This window comes from Elgaria multicarinata, chromosome 4 (assembly GCF_023053635.1).
Source record: "Elgaria multicarinata webbii isolate HBS135686 ecotype San Diego chromosome 4, rElgMul1.1.pri, whole genome shotgun sequence".
Taxonomy (NCBI): Eukaryota; Metazoa; Chordata; class Lepidosauria; order Squamata; family Anguidae; genus Elgaria; species Elgaria multicarinata.
In genome coordinates this window covers 38,089,804-38,108,619 of record NC_086174.1, presented here as the reverse complement: position 1 = coordinate 38,108,619, position 18,816 = coordinate 38,089,804, and the positions used below count along the sequence as shown (strand labels likewise).

Below are 18,816 nucleotides of genomic sequence, written 5' to 3'. Positions count from 1 at the left end.
GGGAACAGAAAATGAATAACAAAGCTCAGGCTTCCAGGAAAGAACAAAGCAACAATGAAATGTTTTCTTCATAAAAAAAATAAGGAGAGAAAACTGGTAGTTCATAAAAATTAATAACACGAACCTTGAACAACTATTCTTTAAGTCATAGCAGCAGGCAGGAGGGTCTTAACTCTTCTCCCCAGCTGTAAACCCTCTGAAAACTGACCCACCTGCCACCAACCTGTTCTGGCACAGCAATTAGGCTTAGGAAAAAGCACCCTCCTATTCATGCAAATAGGAGCTTCTTTTCTTGGAATACTAATTCCCATGCAAGGGAGGCTACAGGCTGTATCCAAAGGCACTGTGGGCCACATCCACTTTGCAGGTTGGGAGTTTCCACCACTCTTGCTTTAAGCCATTCAACAATAACTATAATATTTCATGTCTGTAAAAAATAAAATAAAAAATGGGGGCAGAATTTTTTTTAAGGGGGGGCAGGCCCCCTCCGCCCTGACTACCCACACTTCACCTGGAGTAGAGTGACTGTTTTACAATAACTGAAAGGATCAAGGCGATAGTTGGATTGTATGCAAGAGTAACACAGAGCTTTCTTATGTGACTGCAGTCTGCTTCAGTGAGGATATCCGTCAAATCTGATAATTATTACACGAGTTGGTTGTCTGAATAGGCCTGGTGGTGGAGGAAAAAGCAATCTATTAGGATCGCTCTTGTGAATGTTTAATTGACCACTATTTTACTGAGCTAGGAGTTCATGTTCATAGGAACCTATAGGTTCAGTGCCCATGGCTGGCCAGCTTACAGACCAGAGAGGTTAAAGGGTGGGGTGAGGTGGAGAAGTAGCACCTGCCATGCCATTATATTGCAATGGAACGTGTTGTGTTAGAAGCCCATTTGAGAATATTGTAAGAGGAAAAAAAATCTCAATTAAAAACTTAAGTTAGGATGGAGGCCGTGACAGAAATGGATGACGACGATGACAAATTACTCACTGAACAAGGTTTCCAGTCGAATCAAGCACCTCACGAAATTGTCAAAATCAATAATCAGCTGCTCATCAGCAAAACGGGCCACGATGACTTGGTGCAACTGGCAATCCAGCTTAAAGCCTGAAACACACAAGCAAAGAGGAACTCATTGGCACAGGTACATTCTTGGATGGTGCAACTCGACATGGAAACCGCGAGAGGGGAAGGCACTAATATGCTAAAAACATCCTTTCACTCAAGCTTTCCCATCTTAATTTTTCCATATTTACTTATTTATTTGTTACATTTATATCCCACCCTTTTTCCTTGAAGGAACCCAAGGTGGCATACACAATCCTCTATGTTATTCTCACAACAACAACCCTGTGAAGTAGGCTGGGTTGAGAGTCTGTGATTGGCCCAAAGTCACCCAGTGGGCTTCCATGGCTGAGTGGGGCCTCGAACCCCGATTCCCAGTCCCACACTCTAGCTGCTACACCACACGGGCTCCCTGTGAAGTAGGCTGGGCTGAGAGACCGACTGAACATGGTGCTTGTTACTCTTTTAGGTATGTATTTGCTGAAACTAGTAAATACTTTGATATTATATTTTATTTTTGGAGTTATGTTTTTGTACCGTGCACCACTTTGGTAAATTCCTTTGTTAAGCAGTACATATTAATTTATTAATTAAAAAAATACAGAGGATAGCACTAGAGGTACCTGCTTGTTCTAAGGCTTTCCGCATCTCATAGGAGTTCATGGTTCCAGAACGATCCACATCCATTTCCCGGTAAATTTTCTGAAAAAGGCAAAACTTGGATAAAAACTTGGCAGCAGCTGTGCCTTACGGGGGGAAAGGAAAAGCCATAAAAATATGGAGTGCTTCCTTTGTTTTAATCACTCCATTATTCTTAGTTTTCCTTGCATGAAATTAAAGAGCAGTTCTTCTATTTAAAAGTGACTCTTGGGCCACATAAAATTGACCTGATAATGCTGGTCTAACTGAACATTGCTACTGGTTGCAATGTTTACTGTTAGACAAGTGGAGGCTGGTGGCTCCAATGTCAGTGGGGCAAAGAATCCACTCCAGGTTTCAGTCAGAACTCTCAAGGATCTATCCAAGATACTGAGCCTATTTTGGGGGTTGGGTTCAGCATCTTGGATAGCTCCTTCAGAGTTTTGACTAGCTCTCACTGGAACCCAGAGCGGATTCACTGCCCCACTGGCATCGGAGTCACCAGCTTCCACTGTGTTAGGCCACTGCAAATCACTGTGCATGCTCTGAGGTGTAATGGAATATCTGTCGCTTGATACTGATGGCATAATCATCCTGGGAAGGTTACATCATGTGCACACACTTAGGTGCCCAAGTAAAGAAACACATCTCTCACTCTACTTTTAAAGATGTCCTCTTACCTGATACCTCTGAATCTTCGTCCAAAGTACATGAAACTCCTTCAGCCCCAGTTTACCACTTCCGTCACACTGTTCTGGTTAAGGATACTCTAATTTCAAGCAGTAAAAGCTATGTTTTCCCAAAGTTGGGTATACTTTGGCCATAATAATAATAATAATAATAATAATAATAATAATAATAATAATAATAATAATAATAATAATAAGAAGTAGAGACCAATGCCAATCTTGATCTAATTCAGGTTCTTTCTTCTATGTACTGGCAAATTTGCTGTTATATTCTGCATGCCTAAAAAAGTGATGGTCAGCAAGGCTGTTTGGCAGATGTTACAAATTCCAAAGAGTTTCGAGACATGGACAATCCTACCCAAGCTCAAAATTCTGTTCCATTTACTGGTACCTACCTACCAGTTGATCAAGCACTTTGCTAATGCCCTTTTTTGTGTAACAGTTTTGTTGCTCGCTTCATTTGGTCTCTGACAGACTGTTTCGTACTTCTTTGTATGTTTTGCACATATAGAGGCTCATGTGTTCACGACTTTTGGAGAGCCACTGCCTGATATGTGCATCACCACACCTTGGCATAGGTGTTTGGCTGACACTACCGCTGCATATTTGGGCAGCACCATCAATATACACGATGCTTTGTGCTGCCCAGCATCTCTAACCACTGGTCATGCTGGCTGTGCTTGAAGGGAATTGATGTCCAATAGCTTTGGAAGGCACCAGGTTGAGGGAGGCTGTTTAATTCACTAGCAAGAAAAAAAAACTGCCCCAAAGAGACCTTATGGTCTAGCTCAGCCTTCGTCAACCCTGGTACCCTCAAGAGGAGGATGGTGGGTTGTGGGACTGGAGGTCACAGGGAGGGACATAATGACGGAAAGGTAGAGTGGAACAAGCCCATGGAGAGCTTTGTAGCCTCATTTGATACTTTAGGATTGGCGCAGGCAAAATTATTCCCTTCAAATGAGAAACTCCTTCTGCTTATACGCAACATATACATTATATGTACAGGAATGTACTAATTAGGCCCATCTCATGCACGTATAAAGATGCTTATGCAGAGTCATACTGGTGGTCCGTATATTCCAGCCTTCCTCCATTCCAGCACCCTCCAAATGGGTTGGTCTACAACTTCCATTAACCTGGTGGCTGGGGATGATGGGGTGCTATAACCCATCATATCTGGAGGGTGCCGGATTGGGGAAGGCTGGTCTATTCTGACTTGCAATAGCCCCCCCACCCCCAACCCAAGCTTTCAGGTGGGGATCTCTCAGCCTGCCGTCTGAAATCTTTTCAAGCCAAGGCCAGGCATAGATCCTTGAAGCTTCTCCGTGGGAAGCATGTGTCCTGCCAAGGAGTCACAGCACCTTCTAATATTGGATATCTGCTAAAATAAGGCAGTTATGAACAGATCTGATTTGCTCTGTGATGTTTTCCATCTCCCCACCTATCCCTGTCCCTGGATGGATGGGAGCCAGCATCTGCGGTATATACAAGAATCTCAAAATTGCAAGACGCGTCGCTCTTTAAGGTCTTGGGAACTACTTTGTACCTTTCTTGTCATGCCACCTTCCTGTTTTCACCAATATGCAATATGTTTTCACCAATATTCCCCCTACCCCTTTGATGTGTTGGTCTTGTAAGCACAAGACATGCAGTCAAACAAAATACACTGAAGGATACATCTAATAGATCAACCATGATTTTACATGTTTCAATGCTGAAGCCATCTGATTTAATGTCTTGGCCTGCAAGCAAAAACGGCACAGTCGTTACGCATGGAACCTTCCCCCACATCATTTTCCTGTTTCCATAATAACAATACTACTCTTACTTCTTCTTTATTAATTTCAACTCTTAAAAGCTTGGAATGCAATGAACATCGTCATCGCGTCTAGCGCTAAGAATCAGAAGGCATTGTACAGCTAATTCTGTCTTTTCTTCAGAAAAAAGATAGGAAGAAGCTATGGGAAAACACAGAAGGACTCCAAGCTAAAGATGACAATGCCTGGACTCCCATGTAACACCCAAAGAAGCAGTGGGCAGTATCCAGTACTGCTGCTCTGCTCGTTCCGTAGCATTCGTTGGCGCAACAGGAACTAGCGTTTCCCCAAGAAAGTCCAAAAATGAACAGAAACACTTATTTCCAGAATGGCCTGGTGACTTGAGGCATTCTGGAAACAAGTGTTTCTACTCATTTCCGATTGGTTTGGGAGCCGCTAGGTTCCCATTACTCTAGCATGGAGGTCAGTATTACAAAATGCCCAGCGCAGTTGCACAATACAAAACTTGTCTGGAAGCACTCACTGTAAAAGGTGAGTGTAGAAAGAATGGCCATTTCAGACTAAACTGTTAGTGTGGAAGCAACCAGTGATTTCATTCCAAAGAAGCCATCTAGAAATTGGTGTGTATGTATATCGCTGCAAGGGCAGGAATCAATCAAGCAACTCATGGCTACACAGACACTCGAATGGTTCCTAGAGTGTTTCTAGAGTGTTAGCTTTGCGGAGGCTGAGTTCAATTACACATGGAAAAAAAATGCCAATCAATAACACACTAACATCCAGACAGAGAGAGAGTCAACCTTGTCTGGCATATTGGTGCCAGTCCTTCCATATATTTATCTTCTTGGATTAGATGTTTAGTATCTAATGGGAGCAGCACCCAGCAAAAAATGCCAGAGCTACTTCCTGGCAGTAAACAAGATAGAATAAATAAATAAAAGTAAAGTCAGGATCATGAGGCTCAAAGAAACCAGTCCCCAACACAAATCTTCCATACAGCAACCTGATCCAGACTGATTAAAAGAGTCCAGCATTACAAACAGAGGACCAGGGGGGAAAAGGTGTTGGTGGGGGTTTGCTTTGTCAAGCAGATCACTCTCGACCTATAAGTAATTGAACCAAGTTTGGACCTGTTGCTTCAGGGCTTCCAACAAAGTGTATAAGATGGGTAGACATCTTTAGGAGGCCTAAGGGCAGTTTTCAAACCCCTCTGGACTCCTCCCTCAGAGGCCACATGCCTGATGCCATCGCAACTGAATTCATCAATGTGGCGGCGGTGGCAATCTTTATCTATTAAAAAAACAGTTTGCTGTCAGTTTTTGGCAGCAAACTGTGAAAATGATGAAATTTAGCATAAAACAAGCAGAATCGGGCTGTTTCAGCATCCTTTAGTGGTTTGCTGCCAAAATTCAGTGGCAACCTCATAGCATGGCAAGGGGGTTGTGGTGGCCGCACTGCAGGGCAGCAGGGCCCCCACGTGTCATCCAGCCCTGGTAGAAGTCAATGTTCAGCCTCGGCTTTCAATAGGATAGATCTGTGGGGAACTTCACTGGTCTCTTTTGGTACACAAGGTCTACACAAAGAACCACAAGAGCTAGAGAAGTCTAGGGAGAGTGAAATCTGCATAGCTGGCTTCCTGTGGGGACAGCCTGTGGGGAAAATGGACTGGCTTTTTCCTTAGCACAATGCAGCATATGTGCTAAGTGCATATGTGAAATTTGCACCTGGGCGTTACGTTTCTGCAGGCCTTCAGTGCTACCTCTAGAATCTGTGGCACCACTTCCGATTCCATGAGGAATGGTGGACATTCATGGCCAGTGAGGTAAAACAATCTTAACGGGGTAGTGAAACAGTTCAAGAGGAGGAGAGAAGAACTTACGTTTCGCCATGACTTTTCTCAGAATATTACACAGCTCAAAGGCGGAGATCTCAGCATCCTGCGGAAATGGAAGGCAAAGACAGGACAAGGTGAACAGTTTGCTTGAAATATCCTCTCTAATAGTACTCTTAATTCACATTTTCCCCCAATGCCAGCGATTATGCATTTTGTAGAGAGCTGTAGGCCCCACCTTATGGAAAGCTAAACCACTCACCTCTCCAGCCAATTGCCCAAACATTTTCTTAAAACCCGGTTCAATTTCATCTTCAGTGACTTCTTTCTAGGAAGGGAAATTAATAGCAGGGGAGGAAAAAGATCAAAGGACTCATCATTTGTAAGCAGATTTCTAGGGTTACATTAAACATTTTTCTTTTGCTGTGGCAGAGATGGATTAAAAATTAATTTTCACCCTCAACACCTAGCTTGAATTCCATTCCGACTGAATAATGCATAGGTCCTTCAGTGAATCTCAGGTTGCCGCTCCTGTGCAGCAGCGTTAAGATTACGAACAGTTCAGGGGGGAGGGGACCCCATTTGAATATTTGCTATGAATTATGGAAATGTCTTTCAGTCTAATCCAGGGAGGGAAAATGTGAGCATAGAGAGATGTCTTGTCTGATTTGGAACAAAAAATAAAACGAAGACGTGGCTGACATATTAACCTCAGAATCAAGAAATAAAGTACAAAGGTGAAGCCATAATTGTGGTATGATTTATGAGCATCCTTCATCATACAGACTTAGGGCAAAAATAGATGTTACATTAAAATGTGATTGAATTCGCCCCCTTTAAAAATAGCCATGGAAATGTGGGGGAAGGAGGATTGGCACCGTGGGGTGTGTGCGTGTGTGTATATATAGAATTTAATCCATTTTACCATGTTGCAGGCCCATCAATACCACCCACTTCAGCTGCTGTTCACCCCAAAGAAAGCTGCCAATAACACCAATGGTAATTTTCCTCCCAGAACAAATCACAGCTGGGTATTTGTGTCAGGGCTGCAGCACTGAGGAGAGGGTTAGGGTGGCCATATGGAAAGGAGGCCAGGGCTCATGTATCTTTTAACAGTTGGACAGAAAAGGGAATTTTATTAGGTGTCATTTCTATGCATGCAGCACCTGGTGAAATTCCCTCTTCACCACAAGAGTTCAAGTTGCAGGTGCCCTTCCCTCTTTTGTATCGAGGGCAGGGCTCCTGCAACTTTAACAGACGAAGAGGGGATTTCTCCAAGTGCTACATGCATACAATTGACACCTGTTGGAAATTCCCTTTTCTATCCAACTGTTGAAGATACAGGAGCCCTGGCCTCTCTTCCATATGGTCACCCTAGTTTTAAGTTAAAATTTCTGCTGGTACTTTTTGTTTTTTGGGCCATACCCCTTTGGCCCGGCTTCCTTTGCCTTCAGCCATGCCTGCCCCTGGAATGTGGCCCCCCAAGAGCTTCTCTGAAATTGAAATTTGGGACTTGGGCTGAAAGGGGTTCCCCACCTCTGGTCTAGAGGTTTGGAATGATGGGCTCATATTCACAAACTCAAGCATTTCTTCTTCCTGACACTGAGCCTATCACAAACTTGAGTTTATACCTGCCTCAAAGTTCGGGCCCTCCAACAGACACAGCTGCCGCCTACGTAGCTCTAGGCCCACAATGGCCTGAGCATTCCTAATGGCTTCGTGCATGTCTTACCACCATTCAAAAGCCTAGCAGACGTGGAAAGCAAACAGACACACAAAGAGTATTTGCTTCAGGCAAATCTGACTTCAGCAAAAACATGCCTTTATATTACATAGCATACCTCTTCAATGTTGGCCTCAATTTCATCATCAACAACCCTAAAAATAAAGACAGGAAACAATAGTAAAGCTGATGCAGGGGGGTTTAGATTGACATTAACACTTTGAAATGCTCTCTGGGTGTTATTTAATATTAGGGAGACACCATTTCTCTGCCAGAGAGATCTGTCCACAGAAGGTGAAATTTGCTTGAGGAATGGGACTTTTTCCATATCTCCAAATCAGATTTTGAGGGTGTATGGAAGTGCTGGATGGTAGAAGTGGGGGGAATCACTCCCATTGACAGAAGCAGTTTTGTCTGCAGGATCCCACCCACACATTTGGACTGTGATGGTCATTCACACCCCGTTAAGGTCAATGTAACTTAGAGTGTGGTGGTCATCCCTTGTGCTCAACCCACAGCATTTGTACTGAATTGGGGCTTAGGAGGGCAACAGATAATTCTCCTTCATTTCATAGCAATATAAGAAGCTGCCTTATATTAAGTCAGACCCTTGGTGCATCTAGCCCAGTACTGTCTACATTGGCTGGCAGCAGATCTCCAGGGCTAGAGGAAGGACGTTTTCCAGCCCTACCTGAGGAAGCTGGGGATCAAACCTGGGACCTTCTACATGCAAACTGGGTGCTCTACCATACTGAGCCACAGCGCCTCCCCAATGAGCTGCATGGTAAGTGAAATCACTACCCACCCACCCCCACACGTCCCTCCAGCAAGACAGACAGGGTGTGTGTTTGCCAGTGATCCAAATTAGTGCAAGTATAATGAAATTCTGATAATCATCATCATCATCATCATCATAATCCGATCCTGTCATTCAGCAGATGACAGAAGGAAAGACACTTAACAATCTGGAAAACACAGATATAGATCAACACAGCTGCTGCATTTTCGGTATCTCCTTGGGGGCGTGGCTGTCAAGATGAGTGCCTGCACTTCAGCATTTAAGATGACACCACTGCTCTGGTCAATCACAGTCATGGATTTGTTCTAAAAGAGGTGGCAGCAACAGCCACCTTTTAATGTTCACCATAGGCCCCAAGTGCTAAAAATCAATCCGTTACAAGTTCCATTTATAGGACATTTCAGAGTCATAGGATTTGGGGTGCGGGGAGGAGGAAAAGAGGACTGGCCAACAAGGGACGTACTGTGAATCTGCGTTCTTTTCGGAGAAGACTCGGAGGCAGAAATCCCCATTCTTGTTGGGTTCAAAAGTGGACGGCACAATAATGTACTCTCCTGGGGGGAGCTTGAATCGATTTAACACCTCTCGGAGGTTGATGAATGTGTTTGAGCGTTCCTTTGCTCGATTGGTCAGGAAGTAGTTTTTGCTCAGGTGGACATTGGTTTGGCCAGAAGACTTAATAGAAGAAAACAACAAAATGGAACCTATTATATCAGTTTAGAATGCAACAGAAGAGAATACTACCCATAACTTAATGCAGGCTGCTGAATTTCAGGCCTGGGGCCCAAATCGTTGGTCCCCAGATGTCCACACACCCCTTCTCCTGACCTCCACCCCTTTCCCACTGATCATTGGGTGGTAGTTTTCCAGCTTTTGTGCAGTTTTTCCTCATTCTAACAGTAAGAGTTTCTAGCTAATATCTGTTAATACATGCCTTCAGTCCCACCCACCAATGGAATACGTCTCCCAAGAACAACTCTGAAATTAAATTTGGCCCTTGGGCTGAAAGAGGTTCAACACCCCTGTTTTAGGATAAATATGTGATGTGAATTGTGCTGACAAAAGGGGTGTATCGTTTCAAGCCATCAATAGTGATCCTATTGTACAGTTTTTATGTGGTGTACAAATTATTTAGTACAATTTTAAATAAAATGTGTAACTTGCTGCAGTTTTCTTGGGATTCCAGGACAAAGACCAAAAAGAGCAATTCTGTCTCTTGAATACTGTTCACATACTGTTAACATTTGCACTGTTAACAGTAAATGGTACAATAGTTTAGGATTTACTTTGTTTTGTAAGAAGAGTTCATTTGTTAAGTTTCTTAGAGAGCAATCCTGTGCCCCCCCCCCCCCCAGACAACGTCTGGGATGTGTGGCATAGGATAAGTTTGGATTCTTGGCTCTGAGGGTGGAGACAGTGCTCCGACTTCAGACTGAGGAACCCAAGTTCCCTGTCATAGTCGCCATGAGAAAACCACACCGACTGCCTCTCCAAGGTCACAAATGTGACTTCAGAGAGGACAGGAAGGGCATGGTTCTGTGGGCGGGGAGGGGAGCTATCCCCAGCCTCCTCCCCTTCCTCTCCACAGAGCCCTAGCTACACAGGCAAAAACACCTGTCTAAGAAAAATGTAGAGAGGGAGAAGCACGGAGGCGATGAACTGACAAGCATCTGGATAGGATTGCACCTTTAGTCAGCATAGGGCCTGCTTACTTTGACAATATTTGTCTGACAAGAGCAGCTTTCCTCAACCTGGGGCGCTCCAGATGTGTTGGACTACAACTCCCAGAATGCCCCAGCTCTGGCTGGGGCATTCTGGGAGATGCAGTCCAACACATCTGGAGCGCCCCAGGTTGAGGAAGGCTGGACAAGAGGGTTTTCGACTGGTCAGTGAGCCACCCTACCTAGGGTCAAATATTTTAAACTGTTTTCAAAATAAGTATAATACAGCTTTCTTTCTGGACCAATAAACCTGAACGTCCATAAAACGATGGCACATTTTTAATTCCTCACACTGATAAATATTTTTAGATACAGTGAAAGACAAAAGCGTCCATGATAAAACTACATACACTTCTGAAACTTGAAACACCAGTGCTTCTTTAAACATTGATTGGAAAGTCCCCTTCATTGGGACATTCAAGGGCTAAAAAAGAAAGAAAGCTACGCCCTACAGAAAATGCACACTACATACCTGGCGAGGTACCTGTTGAAAGCAAAAAGAGAGAAAAATTATGCATTTGTATTGAAAACATTCAACAATGAAACAACTACAAGTCTTCCACAGCGCCAGTTTATCTGGAACAATCCTGAGCTACTTTGTTGCTTGTTAAGCTAACAGGTGTGTATTTCTCTAGAACAGGGCCTCCAATCTTCTGAGGCCTGTGGGCACATTGTAAATTTGAGGAATTCTCCTCAGGGCCAAAATGACTATCATGTGGTGTGACAAGCCTAAAAAATGACTACCAAAGGAGAAATAACTTGCCTAAGAAACTGAGTGCAATGCAGAGATTGGGTTTCAATTTCAAATCCCAAACTATGTATTTCACCCCACACAGCACAACCGGTGACCGTAAGAAACAAGCAGCTTGCCCATGATCCTGAGTACAAAGCACAGGTAGGATTGCAGTCCCAAAACACAAAATGACTCCTATGAATGCACAGTTGTCTGCTTTAGCAGAACACCCATTTCCCTGGAGGCAAACCAATTAATTTCTCCAAATGACTTCTAACTACATTCCACTAAAATGAATTGATTCCCCAAAATGAATAGAGAGATTGCCTCCAAATCAATTTTCCCCAAATCAATTCCTGTTTAGTTATCTCTCCATCTATTCATTTCTCTTGTGTCAACCCAACCTACCACCCACTTTGTCCCTGGATCACCTCCCAAATACACACACACACACACTTTCTCTCCCTGGATCACCACCTGCCCCTGCACAAACTCAGTTTTTCTCTTTTACACACACCTATTTACATTCATTCATTCTCTTTGCCCCCTCCCTTCTCCCCCACCCCTCAGCCTCAGTCACCCTACTGCCCTTCCCCCATGGTCACTTCCTCCCCATTGTCCACCATAGCTTAACAGGCACAGCCGGGAAGAGGGTTATTTAAATATAGACACCTGCCGTCTTAATTTCCCCAGGTCTTCTCTAGACCAATATAAATTAAGATGGTGGGTGGCCGATTCATAGATGTTATAAGGAATGGGAAACTTCAGGCCCTCCAGATGCTTTGGCCTACAACTCCTAACAGCCCTAGGCAGCAAAGCCCATGGTGAGGGATCATGGGAATTGTAGGCCAAAACATGTGCAATGCCACTAGTTTCCCATTCCTGATGACATGTATGTAAATGTAAAACATCAGCTGATGCTATAGGCAAATGCAGGATGAACATGCAGTTGATGAACTGGACTTATGGTAATGGGTGGGTGTGTTAACTTTTGTCCATCTACCACCCAACAAACTTGTGAGGAGACCATGGACCTGTAACCTTGCAACCTACGCATGATACATTCCTGAATGTGTCAGCTTTGTCCCTAAAAAGTAATGATCTACTCTCTTTATCAGGGCCAGCCCTACCATTGGGCAGGATTAGGCAGTTGCTTCAGGCAGCAAATGCTGGGAAGCAGCAGCAAAGTGCTAGAGGAGAGAGCCATGTGCTAAGACGCCTGCCCTGCCCTCCCTAAGCTAGCTTGGCGCCTTCATGTGTAGGGGAGGATGCTGTACCATGGCCAAACTTGAAGAAAGATTCAACTGCCAGTCCAGCCAGCTTTTGTACATAGCGTGGGAGGGGGCACCATCTTGTTCTTCCTCTCAGGCAGCAAAATGTCTGGGGCCAGATCTGCCTTGGTTGGCAAAGAAGAAAAACAGTACAAGTGAGCGTGCCTCATAGATGGCAAAGCCAATGGTATGCATATCCTCCCCCATCTTCCGTTGCTTCCGGCGGTGCTTCTGAATCAGGCCAACCAGGAAGGTGCAACCTTTTTCGGGATCGTCAGGATCTTCATCCTCTTCTTCAAGTTTAATCAAATACTGTGGGTTCATCCAAAATGTATCTGATGAAAGAGAGGAGGTTACTGAAACAGTCCTCTGCTTATGGTGATTCAGCTGTTGATTCTAAGCAGTCATCCTGACGTGGAAAGAGACAACCCTTCCATTTTATTGATTTATTTACAGCATTTTAATCCTGCTCGTCAGCCAGAAAAGGCTCCCAGAGATTAATAATGAGACAGTCCCTGCCCTCAGATTCACAATCTAAATGACACTGAAAAAGAAAATGTATTGGGAGGGAGGAGGGGGGAAAGCAAAACGAAGGCGCCAGTTCCGAAGGTCATATGGGTGATTTATTTTCTGGCAGGGAAGGGTGAGATTTAAGGTGGCCATGCCCTAAATGTACGTCTGGAAATAAACTTGGGAATTATTTTTCCATAAGATGTGGGTGCTTGTAGATCTTTTGAACCTCCAGTCAAGGTGAGGTCATAAATGCTACTAGTTGTACACCAAATCCCTGAAGGTCAGGGAATCAGAGGGCACTTTTTGACAGGGGCTTAAGTGACAGGCCTGTGACCAAATTTCTGGTGCTCTCTTCTACAGACTGAGCCTGAGGAGGGTGAAATCAAGGAGTTACCTGGCAGGGACAGTTAGCTACTTTTGTCCAAATATAGGGCTAGACAGAAGAGAACTGGCTTATACTGAAAGAAAGAGAGAGTGAGAGAGCGAGAGCATGTCTACACCATGCTTTTTCCCCCAGGGTCATCCCTGGATCATCCCTGTGCATCCAAATGACACCCAGCAGATCCTGGGGGCAGGCAGGGACAACTCCTCCATTTTCCCCGCAGTACTGGGACCATCCCAATGCCTGTGGGTGGTCTGCCGCTCGCTCCGAGGGCCTGAAAAGGGCACAGAGCTGCGCGGGGTGGCTCTGTGCCCATGGGGTAGGGGGCAGCAATTTCACCATCCCTGGGATGGCGGGGTCGGTGGGTTGGGGCACGGTTTTAAACACTTATCTGCGCAGCTCCTCTTCTGAAGAAAAAAAATGGCGGCTGTGATATCCCTCCTTACTTTCAGGATGTCACACTGCCATTTGGATGCTGGAGGAGGATCACGGAAGCAGGTAAGTCTGCAATCCTTACCCCTCCCTCCCTCCCTCCCTCCCTCCCTCCCTCCACACCCTTAGGTGTGGACAAGCCCAGAGAGAGAGAGAGAGAGAGAGAGAGGAAGGAGTGTGAAGATTCATAGTTCGTAGGTCTGTTGACGTGGAAAAGACTAGAGGTGCGAACTGGATAAAGCTAAGGTAAGCTTTAGCAAACTAAACTGTAACTTCCAGGGAATGTCCAGGAGATGGAATAGTTATGAAGCACAAGGGGAGCTTTCTCCAGCCTGATGCCCTCCTGAGTTTTTGGCATACAACTCCCAGCATTCCTGACCATTGCTATGCTGCCTGGGGCTGATGGGAGCTGAAATCCAAAGCATCTGGAGGGCACCAAGATGGAAACGGCTGCACTACAGTCACAATAAAATCCTATAGGCAGGGAATACAATTTGGAAGAGATACTCCAGTAATCCTAAACATTGAATGAAGTCCTGACACAGGAAGAGCTCTTCTCTAATTCTGTTTGGCAGCTGTTTAGAAGACACCAGTGAAAAGCAATCACTGTGAATGCAAGCACAGGCTAAAGAATGACTTACCGGGGTAATTTCTGCATCCACCAGCTGTGGATCCTCTTCTCCAGTTCCCATCCATCAAATTCAGACTCCACTTCTTGTACTTGTCACTAGTCAGTGTGTCTGGAGTCAAGTTACAGATCTCAAGGCGGGAGTAATGCCTCAGGAATTCATTAAAGGCCATCCTATGGAGCAATGCCACAAAATCCATCCATACAAACATATATGCATAATATAACGCCCCAATCAGAAAGGGTGACATGTTTCTTCCTATCGGCCGCTCCACTATCAGTGAAACCAAATGCAGTTAAGCCAAGAACAACCACCAGATGGATCAATCCGTCAGTTTCAGTCTCATGAAAACTGGTGGGGTTCCCCCTGAAATATTCTTTACTGAGGTCAAGCTCATCCCATCCCATTTCCACATGAGCTTGCAATTTAAAATAAAAATTAAAAAATCTCTATGGAAATGTGTATATGTTCCTCATAATGTACATATTGATGTATGCATTTTATACACACATTTTATGTGTTTTTTGCCACATATGGGCTCCTTGACTAAACTATGTTTGTATACTTTTTGGAAATTGTACATTTTCCTTTGCCCATTTTTCAAAGGGTCACATGTGACAACACATTGTGTTTCAGTCTGTGTTTGGGTCTGGGAAGTGATGATTAGGTAAATAAGATTTTTTAAAAAAAACTTTGATGGAGTGAATTTCTCACTCATCCCTACCAGCCACCAAGATGGCAAACTGCAGCATCAGTTGGCAATTATCCCCCTGGCATAACTAACGTGTTGTTTTTTAAAGAAACACCCAATTAAAATCTTTCTTTCACAGGCTGTTTAATGAGGCATGAAGATTCTGATGGTCCACAATCCGGCAAAATGCTCCAGGGTACAATATAAGTCTATGCTTATTTCCATCAGAACCTGTCCCAGATATCCATGTTACGGTTCGATGATGGCATGTATGTCAATTTTAGTTTTAAAGAATCAGTCATGTCTTCCTCCCCCTTCGGCAAGCCATCCTTACCAAAATTCTCCGTCTTCATGTTTCCTGGTTAATCTCTCTTTTACTTTAGGATCAACATTATTCCAGTTTGGACAGCTAAAAAATAAATAAAAAGCTCAAGTTATGTGATATATAAAGTTTGCCTTTAGATCAACAGATGGCTTCTGTAGCATTCTGTAGAGGCCGTTTGATTAGACCCGGGGGCAGAGCCTTAGGCCTTGGGGCCAAATTTGGCCCAACTGGGGTCCCAATCCAGCCCTTTGGGATTTCCCAGAAGCTCATGCTCCTTTCCTGACCTCCAGTCATGGGGTGGTTTCCCAGGTATTGTGCTGTTTCCCGCCTGTTCTTAAAAGGTTGGCATGCCTCAGTGGAGGCTTAGCGGCAGTAAGGCCTTTAAGTTAAACTCTGCTGTTATTTTGTTCCTGCCCCTATTTGCCTTTGGTCCAGCCCTCTTTTGCCTTCAGCACCTCTGAATGGGGCCCCTGTAGCAGGTTTAACACCTGGCCCCCAACTTGACAGCGCTGCTTTGGCGCCGCGACTCCTCTGGCTTTCGCACTTGCGTTCCTTCCAGGCATCTGCATGGGAAGGAAAGCAAGTGCAGACTTTCCACCACAGCTGCCGTTGCACTGAGCGCTGGGAGGGTTTAGGGGAAGAACGAGGCAGCCAGAGGAGGATTAGGGGAGGGATGTGGGGTGCCTGAGCCACCTCTCCTTCCTCTGACCTCCCTCTAGATGCCTGTTCCTCTCCTCCCCCCCTCCATTTTTTAATTATTATTTACCATGGGGCTCTTCTGAGCTCCTGGAGGTCAACTTCCTTCCCTGTCCAGTTGATGGCAACTAATCAGGGGGTGCCATCGGCTGTGACACACCTCCGCAGACAAAAAAGACACACCCGACTTTTTTTCAGCAGAGTTTCTGGGGTTTGCCCCTGGATGGCTTCACAATGGCGGCTGCGTCATGTAGATGACCTGTTGCTACTGTGAATCCACCCCGGGGCAAACCCATCATCTAGACAAGCCCCGGAAGAATAGCAAAGTGTCTAGTGAGCTCCCACAGCCACGTCCTGTACTGTGTTCTAAGCGCACAGAGACACGTATTGCCTAGTATAACAGGCAGCTTTTAGTTAACCAAGCAGGCCTCTCATATAAGTTACCAAGCAAATACAGCTACATATGTACAGCTGTGTGGCCTCCGCCGAGTTACCTCACCCCTCTAAGATAAGGATGTTGTGCTTTGTCTCATGAAAGAGCTGAGAAACTCCTCCTCCCCTGCTGGAATGCAGGGGCCCTGTTCTCACAGGAAAAGGTGATTTCTCTCCCAACCTGTTTTGTTTCAGGCAGCTTGTGTAACATGGGAAATAGCTATATAAGCTTGTGCTAAGAGTAAGACTAATTTGGTCTCACTCCAGGGGGAAAAGGGGCACTGCCAGCCTGGAGGAATCTGTTGTTCCGTGGGGCAAGTTGCCCAGCTCTGTTTTAGAGAGATGGGCCCCAATCTGTTGTGCTGTTTCACACCCAAAAGCACAGAGCCCCTACACGTGAGGAGTATATCATCTGTGTATATGCAATACACTGTTAATTCGATGACTCTGTTTCACTTTGGGACTCCTCGAATCTGGTTTAACTGGGACCTGAGTGAACCAGACCCCTAGAATTGATACAGCCCCAGGAAGCTTCTCCAAACTGGAATTCGATCCTCAGGCTGAAAGAAGTCCTGCTGCCCTACCTTACCTAATCAGGTGAAGGAAACGGAGGTGGGGAGGGAATGCAAGAAGGAGGCTTCAACACTGCCGGACCATCACCAGCCATGTAGTGATTGAATTGCATCCAAGTCTAGTTGCAGGGCCACATGGTCAAGCATGGAAGGCAGGTAAGCAAGGGGAAATCTTCTCCCCCATGCTAGCTGGAATGGGTGCAATGACATATAGAGCCACTCTGAGTGTCCTTTTCTTGGTTGAAAGGCAGGATACAAATCAACAAACAAATAAAGCCAGAAAAGCAGTAGCATGTGCTTAACTGAAGCAGAGAGAGAATCCCACATCACCATTAAAGTGCTCAAAATGCTTGCACTGATTTAGGATTTACAGGGCAGCATCCAATGGTAGCTCTACTCAGAGTAGACCCATTGAAATGAATGGGATTTAGGTTAGTCATGTCTAACTTAAGTCCCACTCATTTCAATGGGTCTACTCTGAGTAGGGCTACCATTGGAGACTACCCACAGTTGCCAGAGTGCCTTCAAGGAAGCCATGGCAGCAACAGCAGATTAAAATATGGTAGCTCGTGATGCAAAACTCTGCGCCAAATGTTTAGCCCAGGTTTTCGTGTGCATGCAGAAAATGGGGCAGCTCGGGCCTCCAGGCTCGAAACTCACTTATCGTTCCACTTTCCGGTCCATTCGACTTCCCCCCAGGGGTTTCGAATTCTGATCAATTTCTGCATGCTGCCTCGGAAGTTCACCTGGTGGGATTAGAAAAACAAAAATCAAATCACTATTAGATCAAGTACTTTGGAAAACAAGAAAAGACATTGACTGCAATGATGATGATCAGGGGTCTAGAAACAAAGCCCTATGAGGAGAGACTGAAAGAACTGGGCATGTTTAGCCTGGAGAAGAGAAGATTGAGGGGAGACATGATAGCATTCTGCAAATACTTGAAAGGTTGTCACACAGAGGAGGGCCAGGATCTCTTCTCGATCCTCCCAGAGTGCAGGACATGGAATAACGGGCTCAAGTTACAGGAATCCAGATTCCGGCTGGACATCAGGAAAAACTTCCTGACTGTTAGAGCAGTATGACAATGGAACCAGTTACCTAGGGAGGTTGTGGGCTCTCCCACACCAGAGGCATTCAAAATGCAACTGGACAGCCGTCAGATATACTTTGATGTGGATTCCTGCATTGAGCAGGGGGATGGTCTTGATGGCCTTATAGGTCCCTTCTAACCCTACTATTCTATGATTCTATGCTTTTAAATGATTTCCCTTCTGCTTAGAACACGGTGTATATCTGGGATCTCCAACATAGTGCCTGTGGGTCCCAATATGCCTGCAGAAACCATCAGCCTCTCTGTCTCTCCTAATTTTTACTTTATTTCTTAAGATTTTTTTTAAAAAAATTAAGGACGTTAATGGGGAGGCTAGCATGCTCCAGGCATCATCTTTCTTTGGGTTCAAAGGCATTGTTTTGTATTTTGGAGCTCATCCCTCCCTCCCCCCACCTCTGCCTTTTAATTAGGTTCTTGGGCAAGTCTATTTTCTTTTATTCTCACCAGTTTCACTTTGGGAAAATTAGTATTGTGTGACTGACCATGGCAGCCATTTTATGAATGGTCAAGCCCCTGATGGCAGCCATTTTGTGAGAGCACCCACAACAGCCTAAAAGTTCCAAACATGCCCACCAAACCAAAAAGGTTGGATACCCCAGTGTATATGCTGAGTAGGCCTGTGCTGTTACTGGGATTTGTTTGTTTAATGTTTTTGCATCAAGACTGAAATTTCCTGTGGAGTAGGAGTTTTTCATCTGATCAATAGTTAAATTATGCCACGAAATAATAAAAAAGGATGTTTTATATTAGGGTGACCATATGAAAAGGAGAACAGGGAT

General features: G+C 44.9%; 1 protein-coding gene across 1 annotated transcript in view; it reads right to left on the bottom strand.

The window, feature by feature from the left end:
- Positions 1–18,816, bottom strand: part of LOC134397443 (calpain-2 catalytic subunit) — a 51,166-nt gene that overhangs the window by 4,972 nt on the left and 27,378 nt on the right. Inside the window, exons 7-18 of the mRNA XM_063124112.1 lie at positions 17,584–17,669; positions 15,233–15,307; positions 14,220–14,380; positions 12,405–12,586; positions 8,990–9,201; positions 7,846–7,882; positions 6,267–6,332; positions 6,053–6,110; positions 4,073–4,137; positions 2,387–2,455; positions 1,691–1,769; positions 993–1,109 (exon numbers count right to left, since the gene is read on the bottom strand). Of these exons, the coding sequence (XP_062980182.1) occupies positions 993–1,109; positions 1,691–1,769; positions 2,387–2,455; positions 4,073–4,137; positions 6,053–6,110; positions 6,267–6,332; positions 7,846–7,882; positions 8,990–9,201; positions 12,405–12,586; positions 14,220–14,380; positions 15,233–15,307; positions 17,584–17,669 (1,207 nt within the window). The remainder of the gene's footprint in view (positions 1–992; positions 1,110–1,690; positions 1,770–2,386; positions 2,456–4,072; positions 4,138–6,052; positions 6,111–6,266; positions 6,333–7,845; positions 7,883–8,989; positions 9,202–12,404; positions 12,587–14,219; positions 14,381–15,232; positions 15,308–17,583; positions 17,670–18,816) is intronic.